General features: G+C 38.6%; 2 protein-coding genes across 11 annotated transcripts; one reads left to right on the forward strand and one right to left on the reverse strand.

Annotated features, from left to right (window-relative positions):
- Positions 1–8,272: 8,272 nt before the first annotated feature.
- Positions 8,273–8,881, forward strand: LOC133730474 (uncharacterized). Its single transcript, XM_062158056.1, has one exon. The coding sequence runs from the start codon at positions 8,273–8,275 to the stop codon at positions 8,879–8,881; it is 609 nt and encodes a 202-aa protein (XP_062014040.1).
- A 1,072-nt stretch (positions 8,882–9,953) lies between these two features.
- LOC133727782 (2-alkenal reductase (NADP(+)-dependent)-like) lies at positions 9,954–15,828 on the reverse strand. Of its 10 annotated transcripts, none has more exons than XM_062155189.1 (8): positions 15,549–15,828; positions 15,069–15,413; positions 14,865–14,947; positions 14,163–14,754; positions 13,933–14,048; positions 12,210–12,278; positions 10,957–11,184; positions 9,954–10,306 (listed from the first exon to the last, which is right to left on the reverse strand). In XM_062155189.1, the coding sequence occupies exons 1-4, from the start codon at positions 15,795–15,797 to the stop codon at positions 14,478–14,480; spliced, it is 954 nt and encodes a 317-aa protein (XP_062011173.1). In that variant the 5' UTR covers positions 15,798–15,828; the 3' UTR covers positions 9,954–10,306; positions 10,957–11,184; positions 12,210–12,278; positions 13,933–14,048; positions 14,163–14,477. The 10 variants fall into 10 exon arrangements, with proteins under 10 accessions (XP_062011173.1, XP_062011174.1, XP_062011167.1 ...); XM_062155190.1 differs by having other exon boundaries at positions 13,933–14,051; XM_062155183.1 differs by lacking the exon at positions 12,210–12,278.
- Between the last annotated feature and the right edge of the window lie 1,983 nt (positions 15,829–17,811).

Consider the following 17,811-nt stretch of genomic DNA (forward strand, 5'->3'; position numbering starts at 1 on the left):
GGACTAAGAGCGTTCGTGAGCATCTATTTTGACCATTCAAACATCATTGTTTCGGTCTAAGCCAATTATTCTTGGAAATCGATTTCTTGGTAGCATAGCTCGGAAATCTTATTTATATTAGTTTTCGTGGAAGCATTGACTCCGAAACTAACTTGTTCTTGTTTCATCTTTTAGGATGTCAAACATGAACAAACTCGATTTTGTTCCATTTGGATTATGCAGGCAAAAGGTACTTAATTTGGGTCACTGATGTCGAGATCCACCTTATTGCCCGTGATTTATTGCATACTATCCAAGATCTTTGTCCTATAGAAACAGCTCCAGACCCTCAAACTGAGAAAGATAATTCCAAGGCACTTGCCTTCATGAAACGTCACATGGATAGTGACCTACAGTTTGAGTTCATAAATGAGGATAGCGCCATAAAGCTTTGGCATGCGCTTCGCGAACGATATGGCAATGTTCGTGACTCCATACTTCCGAATACAGAAGCAGAATGGAAAGATCTTCGCTTCTTTGAATTTGACACTGTCATGCAATTTTATTCGGAAGCTCTCAGCATCAGAGCAATGATGCGTCTTTGTGGAAAAACAATCACAGAAGACCAGTTGATTAAGAAAACCCTCAATACCTTCCCCATCTGTGCTATGAGGTCCTCTGACTTATTCCGGACTCATGTAAATGCAAGACGGATCACAAGTTTTCAACAGCTTATTGAAGCTATGGCCACTACTGAAAGACATGGCAATGAACTTGTGAAAAGAAGATTTGATAGGCTTCAAGATAGCTATCAAGAGCATCGTCCTATGGCTAGAGAAAGTCGCCATCGACGTCATGATCCATATGATCGAAATTCTCAAGAAGGTAATCGCTCAAGGCGACAATCCCACGACCGTAGGAGGCGTGATTTTGAGGGACATAGGGTTGGAAACCATGGAGCCAACGTTGGCCATGGGCACCACTTTCCAATGCCACCAGTCCTAGGGACTATGCATATTGCGCCAATGCGCCTCAATCAAGGGAGAATCCTCTTTATGGTGTCTATTTCTGATATGGAACGTCTGATCAATAGACCTGAATTTGCAATGTACCTACGAAGGTAGTCGCATCATGGTGATCAAGACTTCGAGTTCACAAAGACTTTAAATCTGGCGATGAAGACAAAATGCCGCAGATTTTTATTTATAGTCTTTCATTTTTCCAAGAATTATGTAATGGCGATTATGCCTTAAATCAATAACATGACTTATTGTATTAACTTTTTCCCTCTAGGCGTACTCAAGAGTACTTGTGATGTCTAGGCAAGGTTTGATCTGAGAGAACGGTTTTAAAAGTGAGCAACGCTCCACCAAAATCTCGCCTTACCTTACCTGGTCACAACTAAATTGAAATTACCGAACGGATTGAGTGACTACGATTTGTCTACGGTTTGATTTTTATATTGGATTAGATTTTGGTCAAGAAACTTTGATGTAATCATTGGATATTATTAATAAAGTATCGATTTATTTTATCTCATGTCATGGACATATTTTTCGAACTTTATTATTTAAAGGATGTAAGTACCAATGGTTTTCATGTGAGAATGGACAAGAGTTCCTTTGCATCACCTCTAATGACTACGGAAATAACCGAGTATTAGAGAAACTTATGTGTCGCTCTAGTGGGTTGTATGCAACCACTATTCGAGTCATTGAATCCAACCATGTCATGAGAGATGATTTATGGGATTCTGACACATATAGGCTTTGGCATGACCGTCTGGGACACCCAGGTCGTGATATGATGATCCGTATATTAAAGACTTCACACAGACATCCATTCTTCAGAACGAAGAGAAGTAAAAACCAAAAATTGGTTCGAGGAGATGCACCTGCGCCTCACGGCGCCAAGACTGTGCAAGACCGGCCACTTAGGGCCGGCGCCGTCTACCCCCTACGACAACAACATGGCATTGACGCCATGGATCATTGTTTGACTCCTCCTTCTACTTCTAAAGTCAATTGTGACTTCATGGCTAAACCAAAATCCTCATTAGTTGTCTCTAAAGCCCATCATTCGTTCTGCAAAGCCTGCTCTTTAGCAAAATTAGGATCGAGACCATCATATGCAAATGACACTAAAGAAAATATACCATTCTTGCAAAGAATTCAAGGTGATATTTGTGGACCTATTCAACCACCATGCGGACCATTTCGATATTTTATGGTCTTGGTTGATGCATCGACACGCTGGTCACATGTCATGTTATTGTCCACTAGGAACGCTGCATTTGCTAAACTCCTAGCACAGATTATTAAGTTAAGGGCTCACCATCCTGATCATCCTATTAAGTCTATAAGGTTAGACAATGCTGGGGAGTTTACATCAAAGACTTTTGATGATTATTGCATGTCCATTGGGATTGAAGTTGAACATCCAGTTCCTCATGTTCACACCCAAAATGGTCTCGCAGAAGCCGCCATTAAACGACTACAAATGGTCGCTAGAGCATTGGTAATGCGCACCAATCTCCCTATTTCTGCTTGGGGCTATGCAATATTGCATGCAGCTGTGCTTATTCGTCTGAGGCCTACTGCCACTCAACCCTTTTTCTGCGTCCCAGATGGTGACTGGGTATGAGCCTAATGTCTCACACTTTCGCATATTTGGGTGTGCAGTTTATGTGCCAATTGCGCCACCACAGCGCACCAAAATGGATCCTCAGCGACGATTAGGCATTTATGTTGGATATGATTCTCCAACGATTATCCGCTACATAGAACCCTTGACAGGCGATCTCTTTACCGCTAGATTTGCGGATTGTCACTTCGATGAGACAGTCTTCCCGTCGTTAGGGGGAGATAAGAACATCCATGTTCAACAGGAACGACAGGACTTGTCGTGGTCTGTCCCCACTCTGTCTCATCTTGATCCCAGAACCGCACAGTCCGAAACTGAAGTGCGGAGAATTCTCGATCTTCAGAACGTAGCAGAATCGATGCCTGATGCGTTTTCTGATATCGCTAAAGTGACGAGATCACACATACCTGCTGCAAACGTGCCTGCAAGGATTGATGTCCCTAAAACTAGAGGACATGACGCCAACTCAAGAGGATATGAGCATGGCGCCAACGTCCCCTCTCACAGTGATGGTGACGTTGTGGCTAGGCCCATGGCTCCTGCCAGGAAGCGCGGGAGGCCCATAGGTTCGATGGATTCTCGCCCAAGAAAGAAAGCGAGTTTGGCACAAAATAATCCATTAATCATCGATATAAATAATCCATCTCATGAGAATATTCCGGATTATGGTTATGTCCAAGAGACATCATTGGGGGACGCTCCAATGTCAGAACCAACTCCAGAGAATAGAGAGATTTCCATAAATTACACTAGTGTACATGAGATGATGGATAGAAATTCTATGGCGATTGATGATGCATTTGCATATCATATTGCAAAAAAGGAATTATAGAATATGATGATATCGAACCTCGCTCTGTTGAAGAATGTCAACGAAGAGCAGATTGGCCTAAATGGAAAGATGCGATCCAGGTTGAATTGGATTCACTAACAAATAGACAGGTATTTGGGCCTGTAACGCAGACACCCCCAAATGTAAAGCCTGTTGGCCATAAATGGGTCTTTGTTAGAAAGCGTAATGAGAAAAATGAGGTGGTAAAATATAAAGCCCGCCTTGTGGCGCAAGGTTTCTCACAACGCCCTGGAATCGACTACGAGGAGACATATTCTCCCGTAATGGACGTTATAACGTTCCGCTACCTTGTCAGTTTGGTAGTTTCCGAAAAACTTGACATGCAGCTTATGGATGTGGTTACAACATATCTCTATGGGGATCTAGATTCAGAGATATATATGAAGGTTCCAGATGGACTTCAATTACCCAAATCAAGTGGCTCTAAACCACGGAGCGCGTTTTCAATAAGATTAAAACGCTCACTATATGGATTAAAACAATCCGGACGGATGTGGTATAACCGTCTAAGTGACTACTTGATTGGGAAGGGATATATTAACAATGAAATATGCCTATGCGTGTTCATTAAGAGAACAAGTTCAGGATTCGCAATCGTAGCAGTTTATGTCGATGACATGAACCTAATTGGAACTCTAGATGAGTTGAAGGAAACTGCTAAATACTTGAAATCAGAATTTGAGATGAAAGATCTTGGGAAAACACGGTTTTGTCTCGGTTTAGAACTCGAGCACCGTAGTGATGGAATTTTGGTCCATCAGTCTGCATATACTCAGAAAATTCTAAGGCGCTTTCATGAAGATAAAGCAAAGCCTGTGAGTACTCCCATGATTGGTCGTAGTCTTGAGCCAGGAAAAGATCCGTTTCGTCCAAAGGATGAGGACGAAGAACCATTAGAGGCCGAAGTGCCCTATTTAAGTGCAATAGGCGCATTATTGTACTTAGCTCAATGCACAAGACCAGACATCTCATTCGCAGTGAACTTGTTAGCTCGACATAGCTCTGCGCCAACACGCCGCCATTGGATTGGTGTAAAGACAATCTTTCGATACCTAAGAAGTACGATTGATATGGGCCTATTTTATCCCTACAGAGAGAAGAGGAATGACGGAAGAATGGGATCGGACCCCATTAGGCATGGAGCCGCCGTCCATAACATGACCGTCGGCCATGTTGTCACCGCCAGCGCCGCCGGCGCCCATGGTGGCCGGCCTCACCCTATTCCCCTCCATCAAAACGACAACAATGTTTTGATGGGTTTTGCTGATGCAGGGTACCTCTCTGACACTCACAAAGGTCGCTCCCAAACTGGTTATGTCTTTACCATGGGAAGCACTGCGATATCTAGGAGGTCTACGAAACAGACCCTTGTTGCTACTTCCTCGAATCATGCAGAGATTATTGCTCTACATGAAGCCGTTGGTGAATGTATATGGCTAAGGTCTGTGATTCGACATATTCAAGGAAGTTGTGGTTTGAAGTCTACCACAGATGAACCTACATGCATTTATGAGGATAATGCAGCTTGTATTGAACAAATGAAGTTAGGTTTCATCAAGGGCGACAACACCAAGCATATATCGCCCAAGTTCTTTTATAATCAGCAACAACAATCACTTCTAAAGATTGAAGTGAATCAAATCCGATCAGAGGATAATGTAGCGGACTTATTCACTAAGTCGTTACCTAAATCCACCTTCGAGAAACATGTGAAGAGCATCGGATTGAGAAAGTTATCCGAACTCCCACGATTGTAGCAATCAGGGGGAGATATCGACATCAGGGGGGGTTATGATGTCTACATGTTCGATCTCGAAGAGTGAATGACGTGTTGTGCTCTTTTTGTCCTTCGACCAGGGTTATTTTTATCCCACAGGATTTTTGTTACCTGGCAAGGTTTTTAACGAGGCAACGGATGAAGCGTCACTACCAAGTTTGAAGCGGCACAAGGGGGAGTGTTGAAGGAATATCGATTTAGTGTGCCTTATCAAACTAGGAGTAGCAATAGGAGAGAAGGTTCTAGATTTCCCAATCCTACACGGATTGGTATTCCTTGTAACATTAGAACTAGTACTTTGTAATCCCTATATATAGGGCTCCTATTCTCAATAATAATACACATCTCTCTCCACAATTCTCTCTCGAATCTATTTTACTTAAACACATGTATTATTTTCAGGATTCCCCTTGCTGAACACCCTAATAATGTATAGAAAAAATAGTGTCATCCTCCATTGATTGAATGCTTAACCTCTATCCACAGCCATAGACATGTGAAAAGTGAAAACCATAAATCATAAGATAGTGTTTAGATTTACAAGCTAGAACTTGAGATTAGGGTGATTTTTTATCCTATGTTCGCTTATGAATTAGGCAAAAGGATTGAAGGTAACCTGCTTATTATGCTACTGCTCAGAAGGAGACAACACACCTGATGCCTTCCATTTGGCTGATGCAGCATGCAAACTTATGGGCTACAGTCCCACTAATTTCCATGGTCAGTTTATCTTCTTGAACAGATTCAGTTACTTTGTTAATTAATTAGATGCTTATGTTTGAAAGGAGTATGGTTGTGCCCATAACTGTGCTTTCTTTTAGTTCTCTGGTTGGTCTCTTTTTTTTTTTTGTCTAGGTAAAAGAGAAGAAAGAAAATAGAAAGAGAGGAGTCCAGCTATTCTCACAAGCATACTTACTTTTCATTCCCTGTTCTTTTATTGTTCCTGTTGTCGTTTTCACAGCTTTGTAACGTCAAATGCAAGAGTGTACTTTGCTATAATCTTGACAAATTTGTATTTTTTGAACCAAACTTGACGGTTTTAATCTAAACCCTGTCATTTTAACGTCTCTTCAATTGCATGGTCGAGTGACCAATAATGTTAACTTTCCATAAGATATAGTGTGTGTGTGCGCGCGCGCATGTGCTAGTGCTGGCATCTGTATGTCTATGTGTTCACAGTATTATGCAATTCAGACTTGCAGATTAAAAGATGATGTGCGATGTGCCAATAACCCAAAGGGTGAGATGACTACCAAGTCCATCCCTGAGAATTGTTTCAAGTAGTTCTATTATTCTTTCTACAAGCTTTGAACTTTAATGTGAATCATGATTTTGGTTAATTAAGTCATATACTCATATGTTGCTAATGGCTTTGTGCAGGCACCGGTGTGATAATTGGCTTATTCCAATTTCTTGGAAAATAGTGTATAAACCCCCTAGCAGATGTCACTCTTTTAGGTGGAAATAGGATTCCTCTGAACATTATCCGAGGCAAGAAATTTGCGAGTATATTTAATGTACTCTTTTGTGCTCCATAGTTTGACTTTTCCTGTTGGTAGATATTGATGCATTTTTTTTATTATAAGTTCAAAGAGAATATTAGTAGTAGTTCCATTCTTCTGTTTAAACACTTGCTTTTTTTAATATGTAAAATGCTAACATTTTCTCAGTTAACATTTCTTAGCTTAAAATTGTAACTTTACCATGAACAAATTTGAGACAAAAAAAAAAAAAAACCAAACCCGCAGCATCATGCGAGAGTGTACTACTATTCTTGTGAGAACAAATATGTCGAAATTAACAATTACATAAAGAACAAGATCCAAGCAAACGATGTTGTTCATGCAAACGGAGTCTGGCAACTTTAAGGTTTTTGAAGATTATCTCAACAGTTTTTCAAAATGAAAAGAACTACAATTAATAAAAGAGACTTCAACAATTCATTTTCAGCTTACAACTCTGCAGGCCACAGCCTTGAGTGAGAACATAATCAAACTTTTACATGCAAGAACACAAAATCCAGATCCTTAGAGAAGGAGGCCAAAAATTGCTACCTATTACAGCGTCAGAAATGTTGATTAAGGTCCATCGATCACCATCCCCATCACCTCCTCACGGTCGAAACGTCGTTGATCTACATGCAAAAACATGCCTAACAAAGATCCAATCCGTTGAGCCCAATGAGCCAATATGAAGGCCGTGACACTCCCTGAACCTCAACCTAAATCAGCAACCGATTGAGTGGAATCGCATGAATGTCGCCTACTCCATCATAATTGCCCAACACCACCGTCGCTGACTTGTGGATTGTGGAACCATGAACCTTTGTCAATGTACTCTATACGTTTACCTGCTTTACATTGTCTCTATTTTTGTTATAAACTGATTCATCTTCAGTACTATCTTTTTATCATTATTCATTGGAGAATAGATTCTATGGATTCTATCAGTACACCGACATGAATAGTGATCTCATGAACATTGTGTAGCAACTACGTTCAAATAAACAGATTATACTACAGGGATAGTGTGAGATTTGTTGAGTCAATATGAAACCAAATAAAAACCACAAATAACCTAAATTATACCTGCCTTGAGAAGTTCTATTAACACTATCGACTCACTGAAATTTCGTTTATGCCTTTTAACAGCATCAATTCTACTCTATACCAGTTATCTCTTTATGGGAGCAGAGTTATTGCTAGTCTATACCATTTTTTGGGAGCCGTACTTTTTTTTATTAACCCTTTATTTACAGAAACCCTAGCTACCTAATATCTAGGTCTCTTTACAGCAAATCTATTTACTTGGCATAGAAGCCATTTGGTATAAGGATAGTTACTTGATCACTACTCTTTAATTATCCTTATCCCTTAGGAAAAGGATAGTTACTTGATCACTACTCTTTAATTATCCTTATCCCTTAAGGAAAAGGAAACCAAGCTGACCTCATTTTCGTATAAATAAGACAAATAGAAACCAGAGCCCTCACTCACTTCACTCGCAAAACAATCATCACAATGGAAGAGGTAAAGTTGATATGTCTTGATGAGCGTTGGGTCTCCATTGCAATAGACAATCGAGACGATCTTGGGGATGTTGGGTCCCTCGACTTCAAGTTTCTGGAGCAGGTCTTACCACACTGCTCCAAAGACCAGTTGGTTCACATCGAGAAGAGCACCAAAGGTAAAGATCTGAGTCCCATCACCGATAAGCTGTGGAACAAGTTCTTCGAGAGAGATTTCGGTGTTAAAGCCACAGATGAGGTGATCGAGAAGATGAAGATCAAGAAAGTGAGTTTCAAATGGTCGGAATTGTACCACGCCAAGTTGAAGAGAATGGAAGAGGCTGAGAAAGAAGCGGGTGAAAGGTTGAAGAATCTGTATCAGAAAGAAAGCGCCCGGAAACGAAGCCGGCAAGTTAGGGTTTTGGATAAGGTTCCACCTTCTTCTTCAAGCAATAAAAGAAGTGGATCCAACGCAGGGAGCAAACTGATGAAGAAAGTGAGGAAAGAGTATCTGAATTGTTTGGAGGTGAAAAATCTTGAAGCTGTGAAGATGAAGAGAACTGCCAAGTGTTCTGGTCTCATCAAAAAGCCAAGAACGACTCTTCAAACTAACGTCTTTTGAATCATTGATCAATCTTGGAGGTGGCTTCAATCTTCCCAGTTCCCACATAGCTAGTAATTAAAGAATATACGGAAAGATCAAGATTTGTTGTTGATTTCAAGAAAAAGAAATTAAACGAAGGAAACAAAGATATACATTTGTTTTTGTTCATCTCTTTCCTTATGTAACTTAACTTGTGATTAATGAAATATAAAGTTCTTCTTTGATGATAATTTGGTGTTTTTGGTTATATATATGAATCTGTTCTATTTGTGATCTGATCTTGGTATAATGTTCTGACTCCACCTTGCCTTTTCCATTTTGCATCCACAATACAGAATATAATGAAAAAATGAATCTAAAAGAAACTGTCTATGGTATCGAAGGAGGGATAATATATGGGAGGACTAGTACTTCTTTTTATCGAAGTCCATAAAGTCTAGAAATGCTTTTCAGTTTCGTCTTTCAAATATTAATTGTTGAACTGAATTCTTTCGAGAAATAAAAGTTCCAAGGATTTCCTGAAAGTGTACTTACGGGTCATTGGAGTTGATTGCCCAGCTATCGTATGATTATGTAGAATGATAGGTGTATCTATGTTTTACGTACTATAATGAATGGTAGCCAATGGCTGAACGCCTGAACATGAAAGTTGGAACATGTTGAGAATTCTCTGATAGATGGGAAAGATGTCCTAATTGAATCAAATCAAGTAAGCTCTTGAAGACGGACAGTTACTGAGTTCTAACTACCAGATAGCTGTCTGAAGCCTCTTTCATGATAGAATCATCTTTTCTTGGATGTGTTTACTGGTCAAGCATTAACTTTTGGAAAGTCATTTTCTGTAGTAGGAATATGGGGTGGGTATGTATATTCGGCTTTCTTATGTTCGAGTATGGGAAACGAACTACTGTGAAACCTACAGAAACAAAGGAGTCTATAGATTGTGTCTGATATGGAAAATGCAAACTATGTTTCATAATAAAATTTTAGATTGTTAAACACTATGCAAGCTCTATTTTAGTTAAGTACAATCTAGAAACTCCCTTGTAAACAGTAAACTCCTCAGAGCTTGTTTCAACACTAGTTAAGCTAAAATAGTAAAATTCATCAATTGCTTTCATGCATAAAACTAAAATAGAAACCCCTTCTGGAGCTATCAGAGTATCAGGAGCTTATTAATTTGTCATCACAAATGAGAACTCCTAATCCCAAAAATAAAAATAAAACAAAAATAAAAACTCCTGTCATCTATTGATGTAGCTGCAATATCATGACGCAAAGATGCAAAACTATCAACAGCAGATTTAGTTGCACAATAATTATGAATCAATTATTAACAAATTTTGGCTAAAAAATATTAAATGTGCTGAATGAATCTATGGAGAGATGAGCACATCCTGCACTCCATAAGTCAAAGCTGCTTGGTGCCTTGAGACTTTGCACCTGCAGATGAAAGAGAAAAGGCAAGCCAGTTAGCAACTTCATACATCTTCTGCAACGGCCTAACTTGCCTTATTAGTGAAGGAAGTAGAGGAACTAAAACATCTATTATGACTTAATACCCTTTATGTTAGACTTCCCCCCATATCATACCAACTTAGGTTGGTAACTAGAGAAGTAGAGACAAAGGTAGAGTTCTTTGCGTTACTTAACAAAGTGCGTTGGCTTTTGGAATTAGTCATTTTGTATAATCTCTGAATGTTATTGCAACAGTCTGCAAAAAAATAAAAGAAACAAATAAACATACAAGCTTGTAGGACAGTCATGTTATGTCGAATCTCATCACGCTGGGTGTTATATGATCAAGCTTTTGAAAAGATAAAAGAAGAAAAAGAATAATTAAAAAAATGAGGTTTAGTGGGTGAGAACTGAAGCTTGAACTAAGACAAATTCAAGGCATCATATTTGCAGCCATGAAGCGGCTCTTATCGAGTAGAAGTTAATTTATATGGAGAGTAGGGGAAAACAAGAGCAAAATATATAAAACCCTAGTAACTCAAATTAGAGAGCAAAAGACAATTAACAATTGGATTTTACTATATATAAAAAATTAAAAATTAAAAAAGAATCAAACTGAATACTGAGAAGTGTACCTGAGAACTTTCTGTGACAGCGAATTTCTTTAAGACAGCTTGATATGTCTTGACCTCAAATGCCACTCCTTCCTTTGCCAACAAAAGCAATATAAGATCCAACTCTGAAAAGTTCCATCTCTTAGCACAAGCGTGCACCATTATATTGAAGGTAAAGATATCTGATCTCCTCTGCCAACTGTCATCTCCTTCTAATCTCTCTACTCCAACACAGCTCATCAACCACAACTGTAAAAGAATAAAAAGCGACCTTATTTAACAATTTGACCAATAGAAACAAGAAATGTAAACGCAATTGGCATCCACCACATATGCTAAGATCAAGCAAATGATGTATAGGTCCTCTTATCAATCGAAGAGCCACTAATGTTCATGAATTAAAAAGCCTCCAAACAATGCTTTGTGGAAATATTCAGTATCCTAATAAACTCTTAAGAATCGAATTGAACAGTTTGGCTTTAACTAAGAGAGAAAATTTCAACACCAGAGACGTAGTACTTCTCATCTACTGAGATAGATTTGAAGATTTCCTCAGCATCAAGTGTTCTTCCCTTGGGCAAAGCTAATTGGAATTCCTTTTCCCTCACTTAAAACATGCACTTGTAGAAAAGGCTATCCACCATCATGTTTGACCAACATCAAGAGGGTTACAAGAATTTCAGCATGGTACTCGCTAGAGCTATCCTACTACTTATATTAGTTTACTTTCCAGTTTAATTTTCTAAAGGCTCCAACTCATCATTACAATACAATTTTCCCTTCCTGCATTTGCTTCTAAAGGCCTTATCATGCTGCAGAGCAATCATTCAATTAGTGGTGTTCTCAAAGTTATTTTAATTTTTGCATCATGTTATCAATATGTTCTTCTATAGGAAAATTGAATGGGATGAGAAGTCAAAAACAAATATGTTCTTACAGTCATGAAGGATGCACTTTAAATGGCAAGGGAATCAAAAATTTATTACAATATAATAACAACAACCCTGATAATAACAAAAAACAGTTCAAAATAAAGTACAGAGTAATGCGTAAGGCTCATTTAATCCTAGTTGATCATACAGTAGACTATGAGCATATCACTTAGCCGTTTAAACAAGACAACAGAACAAGAACCATAAGTCTCCATGCATATCGCACTTTAAGCCTCGGCTCACAGGTAGGGCCGTAGGGGTTACTTATCAAATTCAATCTGATTCTATCTATTTAAGAAATCATATTAATATAACTTGTACTCAGGTATCACCAAAACCAACATGTCAGCATCTCCAATCTATTCTGCAGATTAGAATCCCCTCTAGCCTCGCATTGTATGTGCTACAGGCCTACAGTCACAGCCAATAAGACAACCTTATCATCAGCTCATAGCTGCATAGCAGATAACACTAACATACTTTCAGTCCATAACCTAGCAAAGCACTCCTCTCTCTCTGTCCCAACTGTGGATTCGCCTTTATTATAGCTTCACGACTTATTAAGTTTGACACAAAAACCTATTACATTCCAAATTATGGATATCCAAGGGCAGGTTACCTCCTCCCCTACATTAACCATAATCATTGGAGACCAAGTTAATACTACAAGGACTAGATGACAACTGTAGAAACTACCGGTACAAATAAACCTTATGACAAAATCACAGAGAGGAAAAAAAAGGAAAGAAAAAAAAGATGCATCTCCCATTGAAATTAAAGGTGAATAATGCCCCATGTGGAAGTAGTAGGGAGAAAGGCAATAAGACACATCTAAAAATTAGGAATAGCATAGATCTGTACGACCATCATGAGGTTGTTTCCGATGTAAGAAAGATTTTCAGATGCCAATTATCATAAGAAAATAAATAAAGATGTGCAGACCCATATTTTCTGTTACATTTCTCGACAATTCACAATGTTATGTAATCTGTGGCTAAAGGTACCTAATCTGAGGAAAAACAGAAACTATTTGACATTGAAAGGAGACTTGACCTATGAAGTCTATTACTTTTCATAGCTTTTTCTTATTTTCTTCCAGTTTTAGCTACACAAAAACCCAAAAAGAAAAAATTGCACTTCTAGTGCTAGCCCAACAATAGCTAAGGGCTTGTTTTCAGTTAGAGATAGAAGCAAAATACAGGAGAGAAGGGATTGAGGTAGTTTTTCTTTTTTTAATTTTTTTTTTACATTCATCATTTCTCTCTCCTTTCTCCTTTTTCCCTCTATCTTTAAGTAAAAGATGAAAATTAAAGACCCAAGCAAAAGAGAAAAACTTCTTACGACACAGGACCTAAAAAATTGGAAGATGAAACTAACAGATTTCACCCTCACTCACTTGAATTGGAAATTAATATTTCCCAATCTGTTTCCATTGTTGCATAACTAGCATAATAATGCCTACAACACTTATAGACAACCTTAAGCTGAGTGCCACGTCATGGAAAGAAAATAGCAGGGGAAAAAAAAATCCTTAATCTTAAGATAAAACAAAGTAATATACAAGAAGATGAATAGGGAGATAGTATGGGATCCTCATTAGTCAGTCAGTATGAGTTATCTAAATTCAGGTCCTGTAAAGTTAAATACTAAATACACATATATTGAATGACTAATGATTTCATAATGAATAGTAAAATTCAGACTAATGATTTCATACAACTCCAATTCGTGCATTACAGGTTGGTTTATTTCCATGAACTTCTTTTAGGGTATCAAAATTCAAATTAATAGTTGTACATCAATATATAACATCAGCTGCAGCAAATCATATTCAACATATAGTAAGTCATATGTAGCTTACGCCACAAACTTTTATGTCTGTTAAAAAAGAATGCCTTAACAAAGAGAAAACTATTCCATGAACACAGCTTGAGAAATGACGGAATGAAAATAAAGTTTTCAAAAATGGTTGGTTTCTTATTAAGTGAAAACAATACATTGCAATGGATAACAAGCTCAGAATTTAGCCACCTCAGATAAACCATCTGATGGTTAGCAAGCTTACCTCTCTAAATAGAAAAATGTCAAGCCAGCAATCATCTCTATATCCCTCTGTGCTCAATGTTCAATTGGATGTGAATCACTTGCTCCCAGCCATCAAAACATAGTAATCACATAAAACTGCTGAAGGAAAGGGACATATGCACTCAGCTGTACTTTTATAGTGATACCTTTATTTCTAAATCATATTCATTTCTCAATCCATTACCAAAGGGAGATGCAAAGTATACTAACCAGAAGGAGATGCTCTTAAGAATTAATCTTCTTCGAAGTTGTCACAGGCAGAGTAAAGTCACATAGTGATGACCTCAACTAGTATATTTAATCTTTCTTTCCTTCCACAGCCTTGAGAGTTTTTTGCATATGCACTGCTATCCGCACAAACCCATTTAGCATATTTCAAACTGGTTTACTATATATTCTGCTTTCCCTACCATAAATGTGCGATGACATCTAAGATTATGATCCAGCTCCAGTATGCAATTCTGATCCTCCATCCCAATTCTGATCGAGCTTCATTCTCCCATGATAGCCCCTCCCCCGTTTCTTTCAGTATAAAACAGCTTTACAATCATAGGATTCTACCAAATTCCTTACTTTCAAGAGACTAAGATGATAGTAATTAAAAACAACAAAACCTTGCATCCGGACCTCTTTAGTAAGAAGGAACATTTGATTGTGTACACCTTCAGGCTTCTCAAGGTTATATTGGGATATCATCCCACAAACTCCAATTCGCCCCCGGAACTTCATGTTTGGTAGCACTGCATCAAGCATCTTTCCCCCAACATTTTCAAAGTAAATATCAATACCTTCAGGAAAGTACCTGGCATTTGTTTTGACGAAACATCACATTATAAGGACCCAGTTCTAAATGAACGCCAGAAGTAAGGGAAGTTCAGATGAGCACTATTTGCCAATACAAATGATACTGACCTTTTTAAAGCTGCATCCAAGTTAGGTTCCTCTTTATAATTGAAAGCCTCGTCAAACCCAAACTTGTTCTTGAGCAAATCAACCTTAACTCACAGAAAGAAATATACAACATTTAGAACATTAATAGAAGTTGATTGCAATAATGAAAACCGTAAAACGACAGTTGATTCATTGATCATAAAGCAGCAAAGAGTGATGAAAGACCTTTTCTTTACTTCCAGCACTTCCAACGACGTAACAACCCATGAGTTTGGCAAATTGGCCAACAAGTTGACCTACTGCTCCAGATGCTGCTGAGATGAAGACCGTCTCTCCTTTCTTAGGTGAGCAAACCTCATAAAAACCTACATAAGCTGTCAGTCCAGGCATACCAAGAATTCCGGTATAGTAAGAGAGCGGCACATCAGTGTTGTGAATCTTGACCAGAGATTCTGTTGCATTTATGAGACTATATTCTTCCCAACCAGTGATTCCCCAAATCAAGTCGCCTTGCTTAAAGTTTGCATCCCCAGATTCCAAGACTTTAGCCACTCCAAATCCGGTCATAGGCTGCAGATATATACATATCATATATGAGTAATCAATCCTACATTTAAATTTAAATATGTACTATGTTCTTTGTACATCAGTATCAAATGTGGAACAGAATAGAAGCTAGAGAGAGAGAGAGTCAAAGTGACTGACCGAACCAGGAGTGAAGGTTTTGATATAAGGAGTATCAGAGTTAGCCTTGGACATATGGGCTCTAGTCCAAGGATCGCAGGACAAGTAGAGGTTCTTGACCAGAACACCAGTGGAACCTTGTGGGAGCTTCAGTTTGGTTGTACTAGTGGTCAATTGCATGTTAGATTGTTTGGGGAAGCCGGTGACATAGTCTTTGAATATCACCTGCTTGTTCCTCACTACCTGCTCTCTTTCTACACCACTCGCCATTGCTATTTTATTCTCTCTCTGTTTCTCAAAACCTAGTTCAATTCATCTATTTATAGACATAGTAAGAGACACAGAGATCGAATTATAGTAAACAATTAGAATGGTAAAACAATTAGAACTGTCAAACAATTAGACGTTTCGAGAGTAGTATAGTAGAGATGACGTAGTCGCCTATGTCATTTATCAATTGTTGATGACTACAAAACTATCTACCTCCCTCTCTCGCCAGGTCTCAGCCATCCGCCCTTTTTTGCAGGCATGCCTTTCATAGAAATGACGTAGTCGCTTATGTCATGCATCCATCAATTGTTGATGGCTACAAAACTACCTCCCTCCCCAAATTTCAGCTTTACTTCCTTTGCATGCATGTCTTTTGTTTATGGGAAAAAAATGCAAACAGCACCCGACCTTTGGCCCATTAGTAACTTTAGTACCTGAAAAAAAAAAAAAATATCACTTTGGTACCTGAAGTTTGACCCCGACCTAACATTAGTACCTGGAGTCGTTAACTCCATTACGGCGTTAGTCAGCTGACATAACTTGAAGGACATATAAGAACAACTCCAACAGCTTTCCTATATTTTGATTTTTCTCTACTTTAGGAAAAAATGAGTCTCTGTTGCTCCAACAGATTCCCTATAACTATCCCTATTTTAGGGAAAGTGAGGAAAGAGAAAACCAAATTCCCTATATTTACAGCAATCTCTACAATTTTAAGGAAAAATATAGAGATTTTAGAGATTGCTGTAAAATAGGGAATCTGTTAGAGTTGGAGAAGAAAAAGAGGCTAAAGCTTTGACTTTTGCTTTCCCATAATACAGAAATTATAGGCAAGCTGTTGGAGTTGCTCTAAGTAATTTCAACTCTAATGTTATTATTATTATTATTATTATTTTAATTTACACGCCCTCTCTTCTTCTTCTTCCCCTCTCTCTCTCTCTCTGCTAATTATAGTTGATTTGGATTGGAAAGTTCTGGTCTCGGACATACCTCCATTACTGATTTTGATTGGGGCTTCAAGCTCGAGCAAATTGGGTCCCGAGAAGCAACACAGAGCTGTTTGATCTCGGACTCGGAGAGGTGGACCTGCTTCTCCGGCCTGGCTAATCGGACCTCCGTGCCCCTGCGACGCCATTCAATTCGATTCTCAGATCCCTCGCCAGTCGGGGATTTGACGATCCAGATTTGTCTCTTTGTTTTTGTTGTGTTCTTGGTCTGAATTGGTTGTGGCGGAGGTCGGGTAATCGATCCAGATTTGCATTTGATGTTGTTCGATGTTTCCCAGGCTGTGAGGATCGGATTTAAGGCTTTGATTGGTGGTGAAATTAGCCGCGACTTCTCTTTTTCTGGAAGTGGCGACGACTTCGGGGACGGTTTTAAACTGCAGAAGGTGACTGGGTTTTGGTTTCGTGGTCTGACTTTGTAGACGAGGTCGGTCCCGATTGTGAATTCTTTTGATTGCTTGATGTGCTGCATCTCTATTGCTGTCGATGGTGATGGTAATATCGATGACGTCCTACATGTCTGGTGTTCTGAGTATGCAATGGGTTTTTTGGAGGGTCGGCGATGGAGGAGACGAAAGCGTTGAGTTTATGGCTGAATTGAAAGCGAGGAGGGAGAGAAAGAGAGACATTTGTGGCATTCGTGTTTGTTGTAGATGCTTGGATTGCTATAGTGGATTCTAGGAAGAGTGGGAAGGAGATTGTTAAGGAAGGTTTGAAATATTTGTGATATTTTTGATATATCCCTGATATATCCTTTTTTAGATGGACCGATAAATCACTAGGAGAAAATATCTTATCTTCCACCGTTTCTACAAAAAATTTATGATATCGTCAAATATCCCCGATATATAAAATATTTATGATATATCTCAATAAAATGAATAAATATATGCAAAACCTAATGAAAAAAAAAATAGCAAAAAGCTCAGTTATTCATAGATAACATACACTATGGAATATGGAGATTATGTACGGGTGTAAAATTTTAACAACGGTTTCTTGTCAGGATA

The sequence above is a fragment of the Rosa rugosa genome, chromosome 2 (assembly GCF_958449725.1).
Source record: "Rosa rugosa chromosome 2, drRosRugo1.1, whole genome shotgun sequence".
NCBI lineage: Eukaryota > Viridiplantae > Streptophyta > Magnoliopsida > Rosales > Rosaceae > Rosa > Rosa rugosa.

Coding starts and splice junctions, on each gene's coding strand:
- LOC133730474 (XM_062158056.1), top strand. CDS start 8,273: ATGGAAGAGGTAAAGTTGATATGTCTTGATGAGCGTTGGGTCTCCATT.
- LOC133727782 (XM_062155183.1), bottom strand. CDS start 15,797: ATGGCGAGTGGTGTAGAAAGAGAGCAGGTAGTGAGGAACAAGCAGGTG. Junction 15,414..15,548: donor AAACCTTCACTCCTGGTTCG/GTCAGTCACTTT, acceptor ATATATCTGCAG/CCTATGACCGGATTTGGAGT. Junction 14,948..15,068: donor GTGCTGGAAGTAAAGAAAAG/GTCTTTCATCAC, acceptor CTGTGAGTTAAG/GTTGATTTGCTCAAGAACAA.